Here is a 17,728-nt window from a genome sequence, read left to right on the forward strand (position 1 = left end):
TCAGGAATTTTCATAAAGTTCACATTCACACTCCTTGTACAGATAGCTGAAAGGAATTTACCGAAGAAGAGCTTCTCCCTCCTTTCAGTGCTATGGCACAGACACTTATCTTGTACCTGGAAGGTGAAGACACAGTGCTGGAAACCCTTAGCCTTTGAAATACTTCAGGTATTTCAGAAACTAGAATGGTAAGTCTTAAGATTTTCAGATCATGATGACCCTTCTCTTTTGACAAACTTTCCTTAAAGAACAGTTAGGTCACACCTCAAAGAGCAGTTACATCACAATAGTGCTCCTCCATAAACAGAAAGAGTAAAAACAAAATCCAAGAAATAAAGCATTAGAAACAGGTAAGCACGCTCACTGTCAGCACACCATGCTTCACCCCTGCACACAGCCTCTACTTACCGCATGAGGTGCTTACTTTAAAAGCTACCATCTGTTTATACTATAGAGAGGTGCCCTGAATAGCAAAAGCCAGAATGTATTTTATGATAAGAACAGTAAATACAGAGACAGGCAAGGGCTGGAATATCTGGAGTGCAAATTCATTCCAGCTGATGTCATTCAGGGGAAATTGGGAAAAAGGAAAAGGAACCAGCATTTAAAGAATGTTACTGTATTATTTCTCCTCTGTAATAACTATGCATAACAAAAGCCAGCTGGCTGGATTTTGTTGTAGATGAAAGTGATAATGGTTACGATAAGCTTTCAAGCCAGGTAAATGGGACACAGGATTCTCAGCATCACTGAGCACAGTAATGTAATATGTCTAACATGTAAATGTGCCATCATTTTCTGCAGCAAAGCAAATAGCTCTTAGGTGACAGAAGTAGTGGGGGCAGGATTCTTGATTGATCTTATTCTACGCTCTCTCCTCCAGTCTCGTCACTAGAACCAGCATAGAGGATGATCACCACATAAAAACCTGAAACATATCTTAAGCATCAGTGAGTTTAACTGAAACTATCTGCTAAAAAATAATTTATTTCCTATACCTTTATTTGAATGGGATATTAAATATAAAGGATGCTATGAAATCACCAAATTAATCTTTCCAAGCTTCCCGTTTTAAAAAGCATGCATTTCCCTGCCAGTTAAACACCCTCTCACCTGCAGCTGGGAGTACCCAAAGCAATAGCTCTTTGCACTTAAAAAACTCCCGCTGCTGTATTTGCTCCCCCTCTCCCAGGGGAGGCCCCCGCTGTGTTTGCTGTGATTACAAGGTGACTGCCAGAGTGAGAGTTCTTGGTGGCAGGGAGACTATTTTGTGAAAGGAGTGAGCCTGTCTGGCTGAGGTGAGAGTTCAGGCTGGCAGACAGGACACAGGAAGATGCTGTCACTCACTGCAAAAGTACATCACGGATGTGGCACCTCCGATACGGATTACACGGGGAATCAGTGGGGGTGATTGTTTTGTAGAAAAAATCATACTTATGTTTATTCAATACCAGAGAGAATCTAAAATGATCCTACAGATTGTTCACTATATTATAAAAAACTCCATATTAAAACCTCAGTAAACAGTTTTCCTTTGATATTTCTTTTTTAGTCAGCTACCAAGGGAAAACACAAGCACTTGTTTTATGAAACCCAGGTTTACAGCAGACTTCTTGGGTTGTAGTATTTTCATCATCCACTCCAAAACAAAAGTCTAAAAGAAATAAATTATAAAATGGCATTTTTTAGCCCTAGGGAGAGCAGAAGATGTTGTAGAAGAAAAACTGAAATAACTCAGTATGAAAAAAAAGAGAAAATACAACCCCCCTTACTGAATAAATGACATGGAAGCCTTCAGCACCCATAATGAACCAATTAATTTGATCTCAATAGTAAAAAATACAGCTCCAAAGTTTTCATAGGGGAAAAATCCAGATATAATGTTTTACAGACGCACATATGCACACACATACATAAAACAACAGGGGAAAGAGAGAAAAGTATGTACGAAACCTCTCCTCTCCCCTGCGTATTCCTCTCCCCCCCCAGCTCTTTCTTTTTCCAGAGAACACCATTCGCTTTGGGAAAAGTTCACAGACTTCTCAATGTGTGATTTTCTACCATTTCATCTGCGTTTTCAAGTCGTGCACCTTAGGCAGAAAGACAGAAATGTCTATTAATTGTTTCAACAGTCTCCAGAGAACTTTCCAAGTGGAAAGCGGTAAGAACTGTCTGTGTCTTTTTCCTTAAGCTGCCAATTAGGACAAGACTCTGCAAGCAATTACGTTGCGCTGTGTGGATTTCAGGAACGCTCAAATTGAGCTGCCTCAAAACGGCTATTTTATTCTCACAGAGAATGGAAAAATTGATTCGCTCTTGCGTATACTGATGATCCTTTTGTTTGCCTAAAGCCATCGTGAAATGCCTGCATTTCCACATTGCAGGTCAATTGCTAATATGAGCTCAGTGAATTATAAAAGAGATGAAAAATCATAAAAAATAAAAGAGACAAAGGATTTGTTGCCTATCAGCAGGTAAATGAGGCACTCTGCCAATATACTTAATCATCCTGTTACTCCACAAATCAGTGGCAGGGTCAACGATCAAATAACTGTTCAGTTTGTAAAGAGAAAGGGCTCCTATGGGAACAGCAAACACTTCAGAGGAAACAAGGAGCCAAAAAATAAAATAAAATCATTACTGTTGCATCAGATTGCAGCTAAATTATCAGAGACAAGCACAGAAGCCACAATCTGTGCATGAATACTCTTTACAGATAATTGAATTGGGGGGCATAACTACTATACATCACTTTGAAGGTACCTAGTGCATCTCTATGTCCACTTTCATTAGGAGTTCCCTTTTTATTTTTGTCATGGTAATTAAGTAGAAAAATACAGTAAACCAGAAAATTATTTTTTAGTTTGTCATGGTTATTATTATAAGGGACCCTTTCTGGAGCTAAATGCTTCTGGGGATTAAGATTACATTAGGCTGAAACTCAACAAAAGAGTAATTAATCTAGATAAAACGTACTTTTTTTTTTTTTTCAGAAAAATTGAAATGCATTTAGGCATCCTTTTAATGTTTTATATGACTTTCTTTATGCTCCTATGAAGCACCACCACAGAAGACTAAATTAAAAGAATGAAGAAATTTCCAGCACAAAATGAAAAAGAAAAAAATTCACCACAGTAAATCCACAAAAATACCCCAAGGAATAAGAACAATTGCATACACTTGATATTTTGAATGGATTCACTTTCCTGCCATTGACATCTGTGTTATTGGAGTACCTCCAGACTATTTCATCACCCCATACTTCCATACTACATTCTAGTTTTGACTAGAATTTGCATTGTATTAGTACAATTCAACACCATGACTCAAAGACTATTGAGATATTGAATATTAAAGGGAATTGATGACACACAAACTACAAAATGAAAGTCAAATCAGGGCAGCAACCATGACAAAGCAAACTCAATTACCAAAAGAACCAGGAAGATTGGAGAAACTCAGAATTTGCTTAGTCAGAGGATTAGAAAGGGTCTGTCTGCTCACAGTAGTGGAACCATGAATGTGAATTGCATGTTGAATAATCAAAGATCAATGAGTAATCAAAGATCAATATTCCACTTGGTTTGATCATACATGCATCAGGGAAAAAAGAGATTATTTTTACATTCCACTTAGAAAATTACAGATCTACTTTACTCCAATAACTCTACTGGGATCTCTGTGAAGTCACCCCACCTGACAGAGAGGAAGGCTCTGCAAACTTGATTAGCTTTTTGCAGTCTCTGAAGAGTGCAAGCACTTTCCAGGGACTTTCTGGTCACTGACTGCAGTGTTTTGTTCTCAGAAATGTTCTCGAAATCTGGTAGGCCATCAGTAAGTTCTCTACATCTCTGTTTTGGAACAGAAGAAAAGTATTAACTAGTTACTTTTCTATTCCTCCGTGTCCTTAGCCAAGCTTAAAGAGAAAGGAAAAAATCTGGTGGGTAAAGATATACAGTTACATAAATAACTTAGAGAAAACTAAAATGGTGCTAACAGATGATACATTTGAGGAAGGCAAAGCTCAGAAGGAACTGCCCTTGCACCTTGTCATTCTTGGTTCTGAAGTACAAATATGTACTCTGTATTCAAAATGATCTGAGAGACATTACAATGACTTTTCCAAACATTGTATCTAATATAATTTTAAAAAGAAAGGCTTTGAGAAAGAAGTGACAGATCTCATGGGAAGCAAAAAGACTTTGAGCACGAATTTACCATGAGCTACTGTGATCCCATTCCACTAACTGATGTCTATGCTGATCTCCTCATGATGTCTGTGATACAGGTGTTTGCAGCAGCAGATCTTACTTCTTGTATATTGTCCTGTTCCTTGAATCTTGTCTTGCTTCCTATAGAGCCAATATATTTTTCTGTATTAATTGATGCTGCCTCATCTATGTCAGGGATTCTATCCAGATAAGAATTCCTGACAGAATGATGCATTGGATATTTAAAAAGTTTGCCTTTCTTGATTAGGTGATATGTTACTAGTGGTCTTCTCTATCCTATCACGTAAGGATTCATAATATTGATATTTTGGAGAAAATGAATGTAAGCCTTTTCACTGCAATCCAAAAACTTCCTTCTGGAACAGCCCAATGAAACTCCATTGGGTTAATATGTAAATAACTAAAGTAATCAGAAAAGTCTGGCAAGGAAACCACAATATGTCCTTGCCTGATAAGAGGAAGATTGATAACCTGCTGCTTTAGACAATAATTACTCATTATCTGCAAGTGTCTGGATGGTAAGTAAGGAGCTTGAAACTCTTTTCATACTACTCTTTGAAGTAGCTGCACTGACCTTGTGACTGAATCAGTCCCTTTTATGCTTTCAATTTCCTTATCTAATAATTTACTTAATGGAGCTCTAGCTCCCATGAGACTCAGATTTGTCTAGGATAGAATTAAGAAAATAAATGTAGTTACTTGCCTAAGGAAAAAAAGACTGAGATCACATCTAGCTATCTCCAGAGATCAGGCCAATGACCCATAAACCCCATTCACAGGGGTATTGTACCTCTTGGGGATCAAAGACAGGGACATTCAGTTGTCTCACCAAAGAGCCTTATCATTCCCTGCTGAGTATGACCAAACATGGAAGTGAAAGGAAAGGAGGCAGAACTAGTCAAGGAATGCTATGGCCTCAGGCAACTGCAAGAGAAACAGAGCAGCACTTGTTCCTCATGTTGAGGAGCCCAAGGAACTGACACTCAGGAAAATGCAGCTGGTCAATCTGTCATTAAAGCAGATGAGGGAAGTTTGTAAAGCCTGAAGAGCAACTGGGACAGAAGACTGGGCACTCAGAAGGGACTGACCAAGGCCCAGAGCAGGTGTGCTACCTGTTCTAATGCAAGCTATTACGTTGCCAACAGAAACACAGTAGGCCTTCTTTCCTGGTTTTAAAATGTATGTATTACCTATATAAGTTATGATAGCATTTAGAAACAAAAATGGGATCATATGAATGAAGAAATTATTTTTAAGGGTTTAACAAAACTAAGGAAATCCTACTTGTGGTGACAACACTGTGTTTTACCTGCGTGTAATAGAAAAGATAATATTGTAGGACTAAAGGCAATGGGAACGAACTGAAACAGGAGGTTTGGAGAATATCAAGAAATGCTTTTTCACTGTGAGGGTGACCAAGCACTAGCACAGATTGCCCTGAGAGGTTGTGGATTCTCCGTCTTTGGAGACATTCAAAAATCCCAGTCATAGTCCTGGGCAAGGACTATGTCGCCTCGGCTCTAGGTGACCCTGTCTGAGCAGGGCATTTGCCCAGATGACCTCCAAAGGTATTTTCTGACCTCACCCCATCTGTGATTCTGTAAGTTCACAGCAACCGGTACTGCAGAAATCTGACAGATAAACTGACATGAGCCTAAATTTAGCTGTCAGATATATATATATAGATAGCCAAAGTAATATACAGATATCCCAATATCTCCTTTCTTCCTGAGAGGGAAATTTTGCTCAGAAGGAATATAACCTTGGATTCTTGATGTCGTTAACTCTAGGACATTTTGCATATAACTTTTTACATGCTCAGTAGATTTAATGTATTAATAACCTATTGACCAAGGTGAAAACTGGAAAGAACTTGCTACTTTTATTCCCACCATCTAAGGAAAAATACTGATGTCAGATTATAGACAAAAAGATCTACGGAGACTTCCTTTTACAGGATGTCTTGTAATTTTATATCTTGTAATTTCTTAAGCCAAGGTATTAAAATAAATAATGGTAAGAGGTTGTAGAAAGGACTTCAGATTTGAAGTGTTGTAACAAGAGAAATTTTTTAAGAAGCAGACAAGTGTTTTCAGAATACAGCTGAGTCAGCAAATATCCTGTTTAATTTTGTGCATTTGTGTACAAACTTAGCAAAACCCAAATTAAATGACAAAGAAAACTAACAGAGCTCCCAATGAAAGTTGATACCTAATGGGAAGTAAAAAATCTCCATTGCTTCCAAAAGCCTGTCTCAAGCTTTAGTTGCTCAGGGAAAACTCCAGCTAGTCTTGATGAGGAATGTATTTGCTGAGATTTTTATCTCATATTATTAAGCAGCTTTAAAATGCAAGTTCATATTAAGTATAATTAGAAAGTGTCTACTTTTGGGAAAAAAAAAACAACTGTTTTGGAGCAGCAATGAAAGAAAGCAAAACCGACGCCCATCATTTTTATGAGGTGCTTCTTCTGCCTTAGGAGGTTTAGGACACGGTGAAATTACCCTGGTTATGATTTGATGGGAAAAAAAATCTTGGGAAGCAATGAGTCCCCTCCAACAGAAACCCACCCAGCCTCAGGGAGCAGCTGAGTTCTGCAGAAGGGGGTAGATGTGTGCATGTACAGCGCTGGCACCCTGACCTGTCAGGCTTTGTGTGTACTCAGTACGCACTGCTAGTGGCCATCAGCCCCCTCAGCAGCAGGACATGCAGTGACCAGCTGCCAGTGTCATAGGCCACTGCACAAAGCAGTTGTCAGATCTTAAGCAAAGTGACATCTGAGCAGTGATGTGGAACACTCTAATTTGTCAATTTCCCCCCCAAAGCATACATATTTAGATGTCTCCCTATATGTTACTCCAAAAGGGCCATTCATTTTATGAACAGATGCATCAAGTAAGTACACGAACAAAAAAGAGAGATCTGTGAGGATACGCATGTGTTCTTCCGTGAAAGGAATGGGTTTGCTTCCTTCAGATTCCAATACCAGCATCCTCCCTGTGTAGCGATGTCTTGGTGCAGAAGAGCGAGATGAACAAACTTCCACATTCATCTGAAACAGCCCCTTCCAAAATGAGTTCTGCTTCATATATAAGCTGTCAATCTCTTTTTCAGAAGCAGAAGATGCATCGAAGTCAAGATGCTCAGAGGTGATCTATCCCAGGCTAAATTTTTGCATTGAAAATATCTTTCCTCATAACTCAGATCAGTAACCTGTTTCATTGGTAAACTTTCATTTGGACTTGTTAATGCATTTGGCACCAATATGTTCCTTTTTCGATTTGTTATAGATTGCCTTGGTTAGAGTAATAATTGCACAGTCAAAAAAAGACAAGTTTACTTTGCAGATGGGTAATATATGGCAAGACTTTGGTCAAAAGGGTTTGAATTTGACATAGACAAGTTATATGCAAATATATGTATGTCATACTTTTTTCTTTTTTGGTTAGTATTTGGTTTTAGAAGGAATTTCTGCAACTGAAACAGTGCTAAAAATATCCTACAGATTAAGGTTTATTACGTGCATGTGTTGATTTTATGTGTATGTATCAATGAGAAACTGAAATAATGAAAACTTCCAGCCTCTCTCAGCTATTAATCCTTAAAGCTACGTACTGCTGCTTCCTCTTTGTGTTTGAAATTTTGAAAAGCAGTCTAGGGGATTTAGACACATATTATCTGTTAATTCTAGTGGCAGACATTTATCTAAATCCTCTTCGTAGATTTTTATTTTTTAAAAATTATTCAGGCTTCCTTTTATCTGCTCACTTTCCCTTCATAATGGCATTGGTTAAGCACTGTCTGTGTTAGAAGTGTTACCTCTCGGTCACTGAAGAGGATTAGACAGCTTTATACCTAAGGAACCTAAAGGGTGATACAGCTAGGAAAGAATTATGCAAGTATATCAACTGCACTGTATTTTTTTTCAGAAGAGACTGTTTCTTCAGCCTGGTGCACTGGCTGCCTCATGTATCCTGGGTTTCTTCTAGCATTAAAATAATGCTAATAATAAAAAAACCTCCCCAGTTGTTATTAATATTAATAGCAACATTATTTGTTTTTAAGGAGTTTGCTCTTTTTCTCTCTTTCAGTCCATCTTAAAGTTCCTCTTGAAAGATTTCAAGTAATAAAAAATAATCTTTTCCTATTCTTTACACAATTACAATTTCTTGGAGGAACTAAAAAAATTAAAATCTCCCTTAGGAATAACCTCTCCTTTTAAGAATTTTCTATCTTTTATTTCAGCCATTTTATATCCAGAAGACTGCAGCAGTAGAAAAGAGAGGTCAAAAGGTGGAAACATCAATGCTTATGTAATCCCCAAAGAGGATTATTCCCCTCACAAAAATGGCTAGTATGACATGTGAAATTAAGGATATTCATTGTGTGTCTGCACATCACTTGTAATGGAATTGGTGAATCTTTAGAAAAATAGAGCAACATGAGAACAACTGAGCTTTTCCCATGGTATCAGTGTGGATGGTATTAAAGTTCAAACCAGTTTTTCTAACCTGGCACTTGCCAAAGAGCTGTGCAGAGCCTTTCTTCCTCTCCCTGTACACTTCTGCCAACTAAAGGATGACATGTATACAGATTTATTAGAAATGGGAGAAGGGGCACCACTTGGATTTTAGCACTCCTATTAGTCCTGGCAAATATGCATGCATTGTTTTCTCATTTGGGCCAGGGCTACACCCATTCCCAGATGGATAAAGCACATTTATCATGTTTCTGTGCCAGGATTACACAATCTGATGTGGTCTACAATATGAGAATAATCAAAGTATAATGATTTTCAGGCACAGTGTATACGTAGCAATTTGTAGGACAAAAATCACTGGACAGATACTTTGTTATTTATTCCATATGTCATTGAATGTAATACTGAAAAGCATCATTCTGTGATTCTGTGATTTGGAACACAGTGCTCAAAAAAGATCACATGCCTCTGAAGATCTACTGAATGTGCCAACTCAATTTCCAATAAAACTTTGTATGAAAAAAATACCAATTTATTAGCGTCAGGGCTAGCATTTTAAAATTAATGCCTAATTAAATTGGTATTTACATATCACATGACTGCCCAGCTGCTTGAAACCAAACAGGATACCTTCTGAAACTTAACTTTGATAATCGCATTTCCCCATACGTGCATGTTTTCATAATAAATGAGAAAAATACCCACTGAGAGTTAGCATAAAATCAATGCATTATAATTACACAATAGGATTAGATAGTAAGCACTTTCACCCAACCAAGCCAGTTTACCATCAGGAAAGCAACAAAGGAATTGCCCTAAAAAGTAAACCAGGCTCAACTGTTATCTTGAATTTTATTATTTGCTCTAAATTTAGAAATATTTTCAAAATCTAATAAACTGAGTTCTTAAAATTTTTCTCAATTCACTGTGAATAATACAAGGGAGAAAAATGGATCTTTTGAATATAATTGAAAACTATGATTATCTAGAATAGAGTGCCTTGATTGAGCATTTCCTTGCTCATTGTACGTCTTTAATCATATTGTCGACGTATTCTAATAACGTCTTCTTTTTCAAAAAAGTAGATGGTAAGATTACTTGTGCTGGTGTCACATCATTTATATCTTCCTCTGCTCTTGCCTGGCTTCTCTAAGAGACAGAATGTCAACCAGCTTCTGCAGTAACAAAACAATATGGTTTCATTTGATTGTCACTGGTGATATTTTTGGCTCATTTTTCATGGCTCTGTCACCCAGATTCATAAAGAAGCTGCTTCTCCTCATTTGGATATTGGTTTTCAGCAGCAATTTTTCATACTTGACTTGACCAATGTGATTTTCACTGCTGCATGCTGACTTTTGTGATGATATGACTATTTGTATCAATTCAGAGGAGTTAAAACACTACCTGAAATTTGACTGCAGACAGTTCTGTGAAAACAGGTTATTCCACTACCAGGAGCATTCAGAAACATTTATATCACCAATTTGTTGTCATCTGTAGGTTTTTTTCCGAATTGAAAAAGAAAGATGGTTAATATTCCTACCTTCCAACTTCCAGCAGCCAAGTTCTGCAGTGCCCCTGCTGCCCCCTCCAGCGTGTCTGGATTTGAGCACTCAGAAAGAAGTGTGAGGTAGGGTTTGACTATTGAAGGGTGCCACAGCATCTGGATTCCTTTGGGTGGTTCTGCACAGTCTGGGAGAGGTCCTACACCATCCCACTGTTGGAAAGTAGAAACCAGATTGTCAGCAAGGAACAGCAAAATACTTGAGAATTGCCTCAGTTGAAATTTTAACATCCATGTGTGCGTGCGTGAAGGCATCTGCCTGCAAGCAGCCATTCTCAATTTTAGCATATCATATGACTCTTCATAGAGAACCCAAATTTCCTACTCAGCACTCCTTACGGAAGAGCTATAGTATTGGCAGAAATCACAGTGTTTTAGCTAGCTGACATAACAATGCACTGCATTTATCTTTTTGGGTGGCAACAGAAGCCCAGTGGATGTGAACGTATCTTAAGAGGCAAATTTAGAACTTGCATGGGAAGAAGAGATTTTCCTTTTTCCCATCCTGCTCAGTTCTCTGCATTCTCTCTCTTTTCATGAGGGAAAAACAACACCATGAACCACTACTGTGAAAAACAAAATCCCTCAAGGCTATGAGCCTCCATCCCCTGAAAGGGCCAAGTGTGACGAGTTTTCCTCAACTGCACAACTTCTTCTGGCTTCACACTTTGTAAGTGCCGGAGGCGTTTGCCCGTACAGCCAGCCAGCCATGAGGACTGAGACTCCGATGTAGTCAGAAGAACCACATCTCGTAAAACAGACTCTCTCTTTTCCATCGCATACAGAGGAGGTTTGCCATGAAAATAACCCTAGTCTGATAGCGAAAATGGGAGATATTAAAACCTGGACAACAAGCAGGTTATTACACAAACTCCACTCTTACCAGACAGAGAAACTTTATTCCGGAGAACTGTGATTCACTTCTCCAGTGGAATGCAGAATACTTGCACCTAAGCATGAAACATCTTAAAAACAGGAAATTCAAGGACTTTTTTGGGATTTTTTTAAACAAAAGTAAGGTGTGGAATGCACTTTTAATGGAATTTTAAATGTGATTTCTATCTATATATGCAATGTATACTTTGCTTTGCTTTGTACTGATAAAGGGATTTGGAAAATTCATAGCCTTAATACCACTGTTAGGAACAAGCCTCGACATTTTAATACAATCTCTTTTCTAACACCTCTGACATGTCCAGATTGCACAATACGATACAAAGTAAACCTTTTCACGCCTTGGGTTATAGCTTACTATGATTATGTAGATAAAAATGTGTATCATAACATTAAACATCTACAAGACATACAAAGATAGCACAAGCCAAATTAATTCCTTGCATAGATCTGCAAAAGTTAATTTAACTATTTTAAAAGTCAAACAACACAACTTGCACTGGAAAAGACCTAGAATCTCTCATTTTCACGAAATATCAATCATCATTTCATTTAAGCTAACTTTAAAAATCTACACCTAGTTTAAGGGACAGTCAATCAAGTCTCATCTAATAAAAACTAACATAATTTAATTTTAACAAGGTTTTGCTAGATTACTACCATTAAGAATGCAAACCTCTATTTTTTTTCTAAATTAAACCAGAACAAACCGCAAAGGTTGAAAGCTCGTGGGACCATTTAATACACATGAGCAGTTACTGAAAACTAGAAAGCTGTTCAGATATGAAACTCACTGCACTGGACAAAAGTTACCAGAATCTAAAAGAACTGAACAGCAATACCCAGTGGCGACTGAGAAACTACAGGAAAATTGCCTTCTAGAGAAACAATCCCTTTAAATGACACTATTGTAGGGCTGTGCCTTTGAATTTTTTAATACTTTTTTCCCTTTAAACCAATATGTTGATTTCACTACATGTGACTCAGTTCTCCTTTTTTCTCCATATAAATCACCATCCTTGCTAGAAATGACTTCTCGTCAGCTCATAAAAAATACATTAAAACCTGCTTCTTATTTTAACTCTCGGAATTCAATCATCTGTGCTGGCAGAATTTTTTTGAAAACAAATGAGAAACATAATTTACAGGTCATATCTGACCTCACACCAGATTTAGGCTTTCTACCTTAGTAAGTCCACTAATGAATGACTTGTGATGTCAAAGGGCACAAATTCAGGACTTCATCCATCTCCTTCCAATTTGCACAAATAATGGACACATCATGCAATTGAACAGTGTTTGTACACGGTACTTATCATATTATTTCACAGACAAAGTACATATATCAAACATATCAGATTGACCAAATGCATTTTTTGCAGACATGTGGGGATGTAACTTTTTTAAAAACCTCAGGTATTTACAATCCCAAAGACTGCTGAAAATCAGCTGATATAAATAGAGCTGTATATATGTTCATGCTGTGCTGGTACTTATAAAGCACTAGAAAAGATACTTGCAGATAAATTAATATTTAATGTGGTTTTGCCATTCTCCCCAGTAATGAGAAAATGTTTGAAAAAAAATGTGAGACAAATTACTGCATTTCTCTGCCCTTCTTGCTACTCACTTTTAGCACATGATTGTATTAATTTATCACCAACTGTGGGGGAAGATGTTTTTCTCAAGTCACTGTGATGCCTCAGGGTCCTTGTAAGGGTGATGGAAATCTTTGGTACTGCACCCGCATCTGCAGTGAAGGCGCAGTAAATCCAGTGACATTGGATAATGTCCTGCACTGTTCTTCAGATGTTGTGTGCGTGCCCAGAGCAGCTAAGTGACACGCATAAGGAGTGTGTCACTGCCAACCATGCATAACATACATGCTGTACCTATGGCAGCCTCGTCAAGGTTGTGCAATAAAGGGTGACAGAACTGTAGCGTTTTCTGGGAGGTAGAGGGCACAAGCAATCACTACATGGACCGTGATGGAGTGAGTTCAGAGGAGGACCACAAAGAAGATTAGAGGGGTGGAACAACTCTCCTATGAAGAGAGGCTGAGAGAGTTGGAGTTGTTCAGCCTGGAGAAGAGAAGGCTCCAGAAAGATCTTATAGTGGCCTCCCAATACTTAAAGGGAGCCTACAGGAGAGATGGAGAGGGACTCTTTATCAGGGAGTGTTGCAATAGGACAAGGGGTAATGGTTTTAAACTGAAAGAGGGGAGATTTAGATTAGACATTAGGAAGAAATTATTTACTGTGAGGGTGGTGAGACACTGGAACAGGTTGCCCAGAGAAGCTGTGGATGCCCCATCCCTGGAAGTGTTCAAGGCCAGGCTGGATGGGGCTTTGAGCAACCTGGTCTAGTGAGAGGGGTCCCCCCATGGCAGGGGGGTGGAACTCGATGATCTTTAAGGTCCCTTCCAACTCTAACCATTCTGTGATTCTATGACCTGTCATGCACTCCCTGTCCCCCATATTGCAGCTCCTCTCTGCTCCCGCTTGTGTTATCTCAGCTAACCATTCACTGAAAGGCTTAAAGATTTCTTGCATCTTCCACATAGTTGAGACCAGTGCCTGCAGCCCAATGGTTGCAGGGCATGCAGGACTGATACAAGTTAGAAAAGCAGCTTTTGTAAATGAGATTTTCCTGATATTGCCCCATTTATTTTGCACTTCATAAATATAAACATTCATTGCCTAAGCAAAAAAAAATATTTCCCCCAAACTATATTTCAGTCCATTTTCTCAAGTGGTGGCTAAGGCATAACAGAAGTTGCTTAGTAGTTCACATTGCTCAACGTTAATGAAGCAAAGCAGCATGCTAGTGAATTACTGGAACAGTTACTGTATTGCTGCAGACCATCAGGAATGAACAGTAAGGTCTGAGACAGGCTGTGGGTATATTAGGAGCCTCTGAAAAAGAGTACAAGTGCATGCAATTACTCTTCCTAGCTTATGCTAAGGAGGAAAAAAAAGTCATAAACAAATATTCCTTCCAGGCTTCCTTCCTTCAGCTGAAATTACCCACATATATTGTGGCCGAAGCTGACAAACTGCTTGTCGTGTGGGCGAGATACAAATCTCTCATTTCCTGAAATCGGTGCAAAGAAAGGATGAAAGTCAACAAGAATAAAAAGCCGAATACAAAGATCTTTAAGAACAACAGACTTTTTAGAATAAGAATACTCTAATAAAATTTCCAAAGTTTTCACACTACTAAGGAACATTGAGAGGAGAAAAAGATCACTCATCAAGCTGCTCCACTGTGCCACACAACAGATTATCTACCACCTTCTTTCTCATTTTAATGAAAGCAAATCCATGCTTACAGTGTAATTGTTAGGTGGTGAATATAAATGAAGGTGCCCACCAGCACAGAGACTACAGGAGTAGGGTGGGAGAAGGCAGAGCTGCTGTGGTCTAGCAACACGCAGTCCCAACAAAATCAGGCAATTTTCAGAGAGTTTATTGCATAAACAAGAGCAACCTCCCCAATTTGATGCAACAATGTTTACGATTTTGGGAAGGGTGTTCAGAATGCTTCCAAAATATTCCAGTGTTTTGAATCTATATTACCAATCTGAGACACGAATAAATGTAAATTTTACTTCAGATTACATATTACATTCTCAAAATAATTGTCAATGCCTTTATTCAACTTTTTAACATTATTACACTTAGCTAAGAAAAAAAAAATCATTCAATTTGTGCATTTTGTCTTTGCTTAAAACCAGACATCTCTCAAATAAAACAGGATGGAGTTAAATGCAAGGACAACAATTTTTGGCATCTCACTACACCTCCTTCTCCTCACCCCTCTCCTCCCCATAGGAAGCTGAAGCTAATGGGCTTAGCGCTATATTCCACAAATTGACAAATACAAATTATACTTAATAAAACTGTAGGTTTGGCTTCAAAAACAACTTGGTTATACATGATACCAAGAGATTCCTAGTGTATATGAGATGCTTCTGTGTAGGCAAGCAAGAATTTAGAAGTGTTTGCTAAGAAGCTCTGAAAGGAACTGCTCAAGATAGTTGATTTCTTGCTAATCAATACTCGACATAACCACTGTGTGCAAGACAAGGAAGCAACAAGTGGAAATAATACCCTCCCTGAGCAGAACATACTGGCAACACAGTCTTTCATCCCTAATCTCAGTTTAGATTACTAGCTACACATAGAAGCAACCCCCATTTTTCAGTTTCTGTGCTTACTAATTTGGTATGGCTTGGTAGAGTATTGAAATATACTTAGTAAAATAGTGGTTTTACCACATGAAAAAACATATCTGACAGCTTTATTTGTTATTCTTTTTGAAATATTATTGCCTTAAGCCTCCTATTTCACCTGGATAGAAGAATATACAGCCCATTTAGCTAGCATGCTAAAGAGGTGTGCCAGTCAATTCATAATGATATATGACTTGAAGTGTTGCTGTTATACCTTAAGGCTCCTGACAGAAGGTGAAAGAGAAGGTCAGGCTCATTTCAAAAGTGCCACTTCCAATCAAAAATCAGATTTTGGGCTAGATTCTGGGCTGACAAGAATGATCACAGATTGGGAACTCAAGGGGAGTGTGAAGCCAAGGAGTCAGCCTGTTTCTTCTTTGTGAAGAAAGGAAAAGAGATGAAATAGTGCCACATGTGTTTATAATGGGCTGCATAACAAGAAATAAAATAAGGATTAATGACAACTCCCTGGCTCTTTTACTGAAATTGGACTGTACAAGTAATTTTCCCTAATTTCTTCTTAAGGTTTAACCCCAGCCAGCAACTTGGACCATGCAGTCACTTGCTCACTGCTCCCTCCCTCACTAGGGTAGGGAGAAGAGAGACAAAAGGAGAGGGGAAAAAACCTTCATGGGTTGACATAAAGACAGTTTAATAGAACAGTAACAGAAGAGGAAAAGAACAGTAATTATAATAATAATGGTAAAAGCATATAGAAAATAAAGTGATACAACACCACCCGATGATCGACTGCCCATCCCATCCCGAGCAGCAATTGTGGATTCCCACCCCCCTAGCCAGCCCTATTTACACAACAAGCATGACATCTATGGTACGGCATGGCATATTCCTTTGGCCAGCTTGTCCTGTCTCTGCTCCTTCTCAGCCTCTCTGGGAAGCTGAAAAAGTTCTTCACTAATGAAAACATCACTTAGCAACTACTAAAACAATATGTGTTATCAGCATTATTCTCATACTAAATCCCAAACATAGAAGCTGCTAGGAAAAAAAAAAAAAAAAAAAAAAAAGCTCTAACCCAGCTGAAACCAGGACACTGCTTTTTGTCCTAATCCTTGTTTCTCATACAGCTTGAAGAATAAACCTGTTGGCAGCAGTGAGTATAACAACAGCAGTGACAAAATTTTCTAAAGTAGGAAAATCCATTCCAGTGGAAAAGTGACATGATACAAGGTAGAGAGGTCGATATCTACAACGTTCCAGTTGGAGATGATGGCCTCTACAGCTTGGGAGCTTTGTGGGATGAAGGGTCAGTAACAGCTGATAACAGGTGCGCAGCAGAGAGAATATAACGAACAGTGACAGCAGGGAACTACAGTCCTTGGGATCTGAGACAGAAATGAAGACTGGTGAGTCTCACTTATCTTTCCTGAAGCCTTTATACAAGTTTTACTTTCTGTTTTTCCATAGATAATACCAATGCTACATCTGTTTTTTATTTCAGATCTTTAGAAGTTTTGGGTTTCTTCAGGCGTTAAACTTGAGTGACAAAGCAAACACTTCAGGTACCTGTCTGAGCTCTGGGAAAGAGCAAGATGTAGGACTGGGGGCTTTTCTAATAAAACCCACCTTTATTCTGAAACAGGGAGAACTGTGGTCCTAAGGGAACTCTTTAAGTAAAGTCATTTGAAAGGTCACATTAGACTTAACTATGAACTGAACAAAGAAACATCTCTTATTTGATTTCAAGATGAGGAGAAGTTGCCATTGGTATAGACACCTGATGTCAATAAAGAAAAATATATTCTAATTTGTTCTTGAAAGGCCTTTCAAAGAACAGCACTTTTGATGTCACTGTTTAGTTCTGTTCTTCTCCTCAAGAAACCTACGTGCAACTACCACTGAAACATAACCTAGAGAAATAGCGATAATTGTTTCCTAAATCATAAAATAAAGAAATTAACTTGTTTTCTTTAGGGAGAAAAAGCAAGGAGAAAGTAAAATTCCACAATTATATTCATTTAAATCTGAACATTTTTTCCCCACACTGTTTTGTAAATCTTCTCTTCTGAGAAAGACTGAAACAGTCAATTTTATTATACGAGAACCCCATGGCACTGCCTAAAAAGAGCAATACCTATAACCTCAACACGCATTTTCTGGGTACATGAAATGTAGCAGGCTGCAGAACTGGAAACTAGTCCCCTGCACCAAGATGTCACAAAGGTGTGTGTGAAGAAAGGTGTGTGTGCCCTGTGCTTTGCCTGACAGGACAAGCAAAACTCTAACAAGTATTAAAGGAATCACACAGTTAAACAACTGGTGTATTAATACTGGGCTGAACTCCACTTTGTGTATCTGTAA

The 17,728-nt window shown here is 38.3% G+C and overlaps 1 protein-coding gene across 1 annotated transcript in view; it reads right to left on the reverse strand.

Annotated features, from left to right (window-relative positions):
- The window catches only part of CTNND2 (catenin delta 2), a 672,616-nt gene that overhangs the window by 71,931 nt on the left and 582,957 nt on the right, over positions 1–17,728 (reverse strand). The window contains exon 15 of the mRNA XM_014940766.1: positions 10,258–10,431. Within this exon, the coding sequence (XP_014796252.1) occupies positions 10,258–10,431 (174 nt within the window). The remainder of the gene's footprint in view (positions 1–10,257; positions 10,432–17,728) is intronic.

Source organism: Calidris pugnax, unplaced genomic scaffold (assembly GCF_001431845.1).
Source record: "Calidris pugnax isolate Ruff unplaced genomic scaffold, ASM143184v1 scaffold8, whole genome shotgun sequence".
Taxonomy (NCBI): Eukaryota; Metazoa; Chordata; class Aves; order Charadriiformes; family Scolopacidae; genus Calidris; species Calidris pugnax.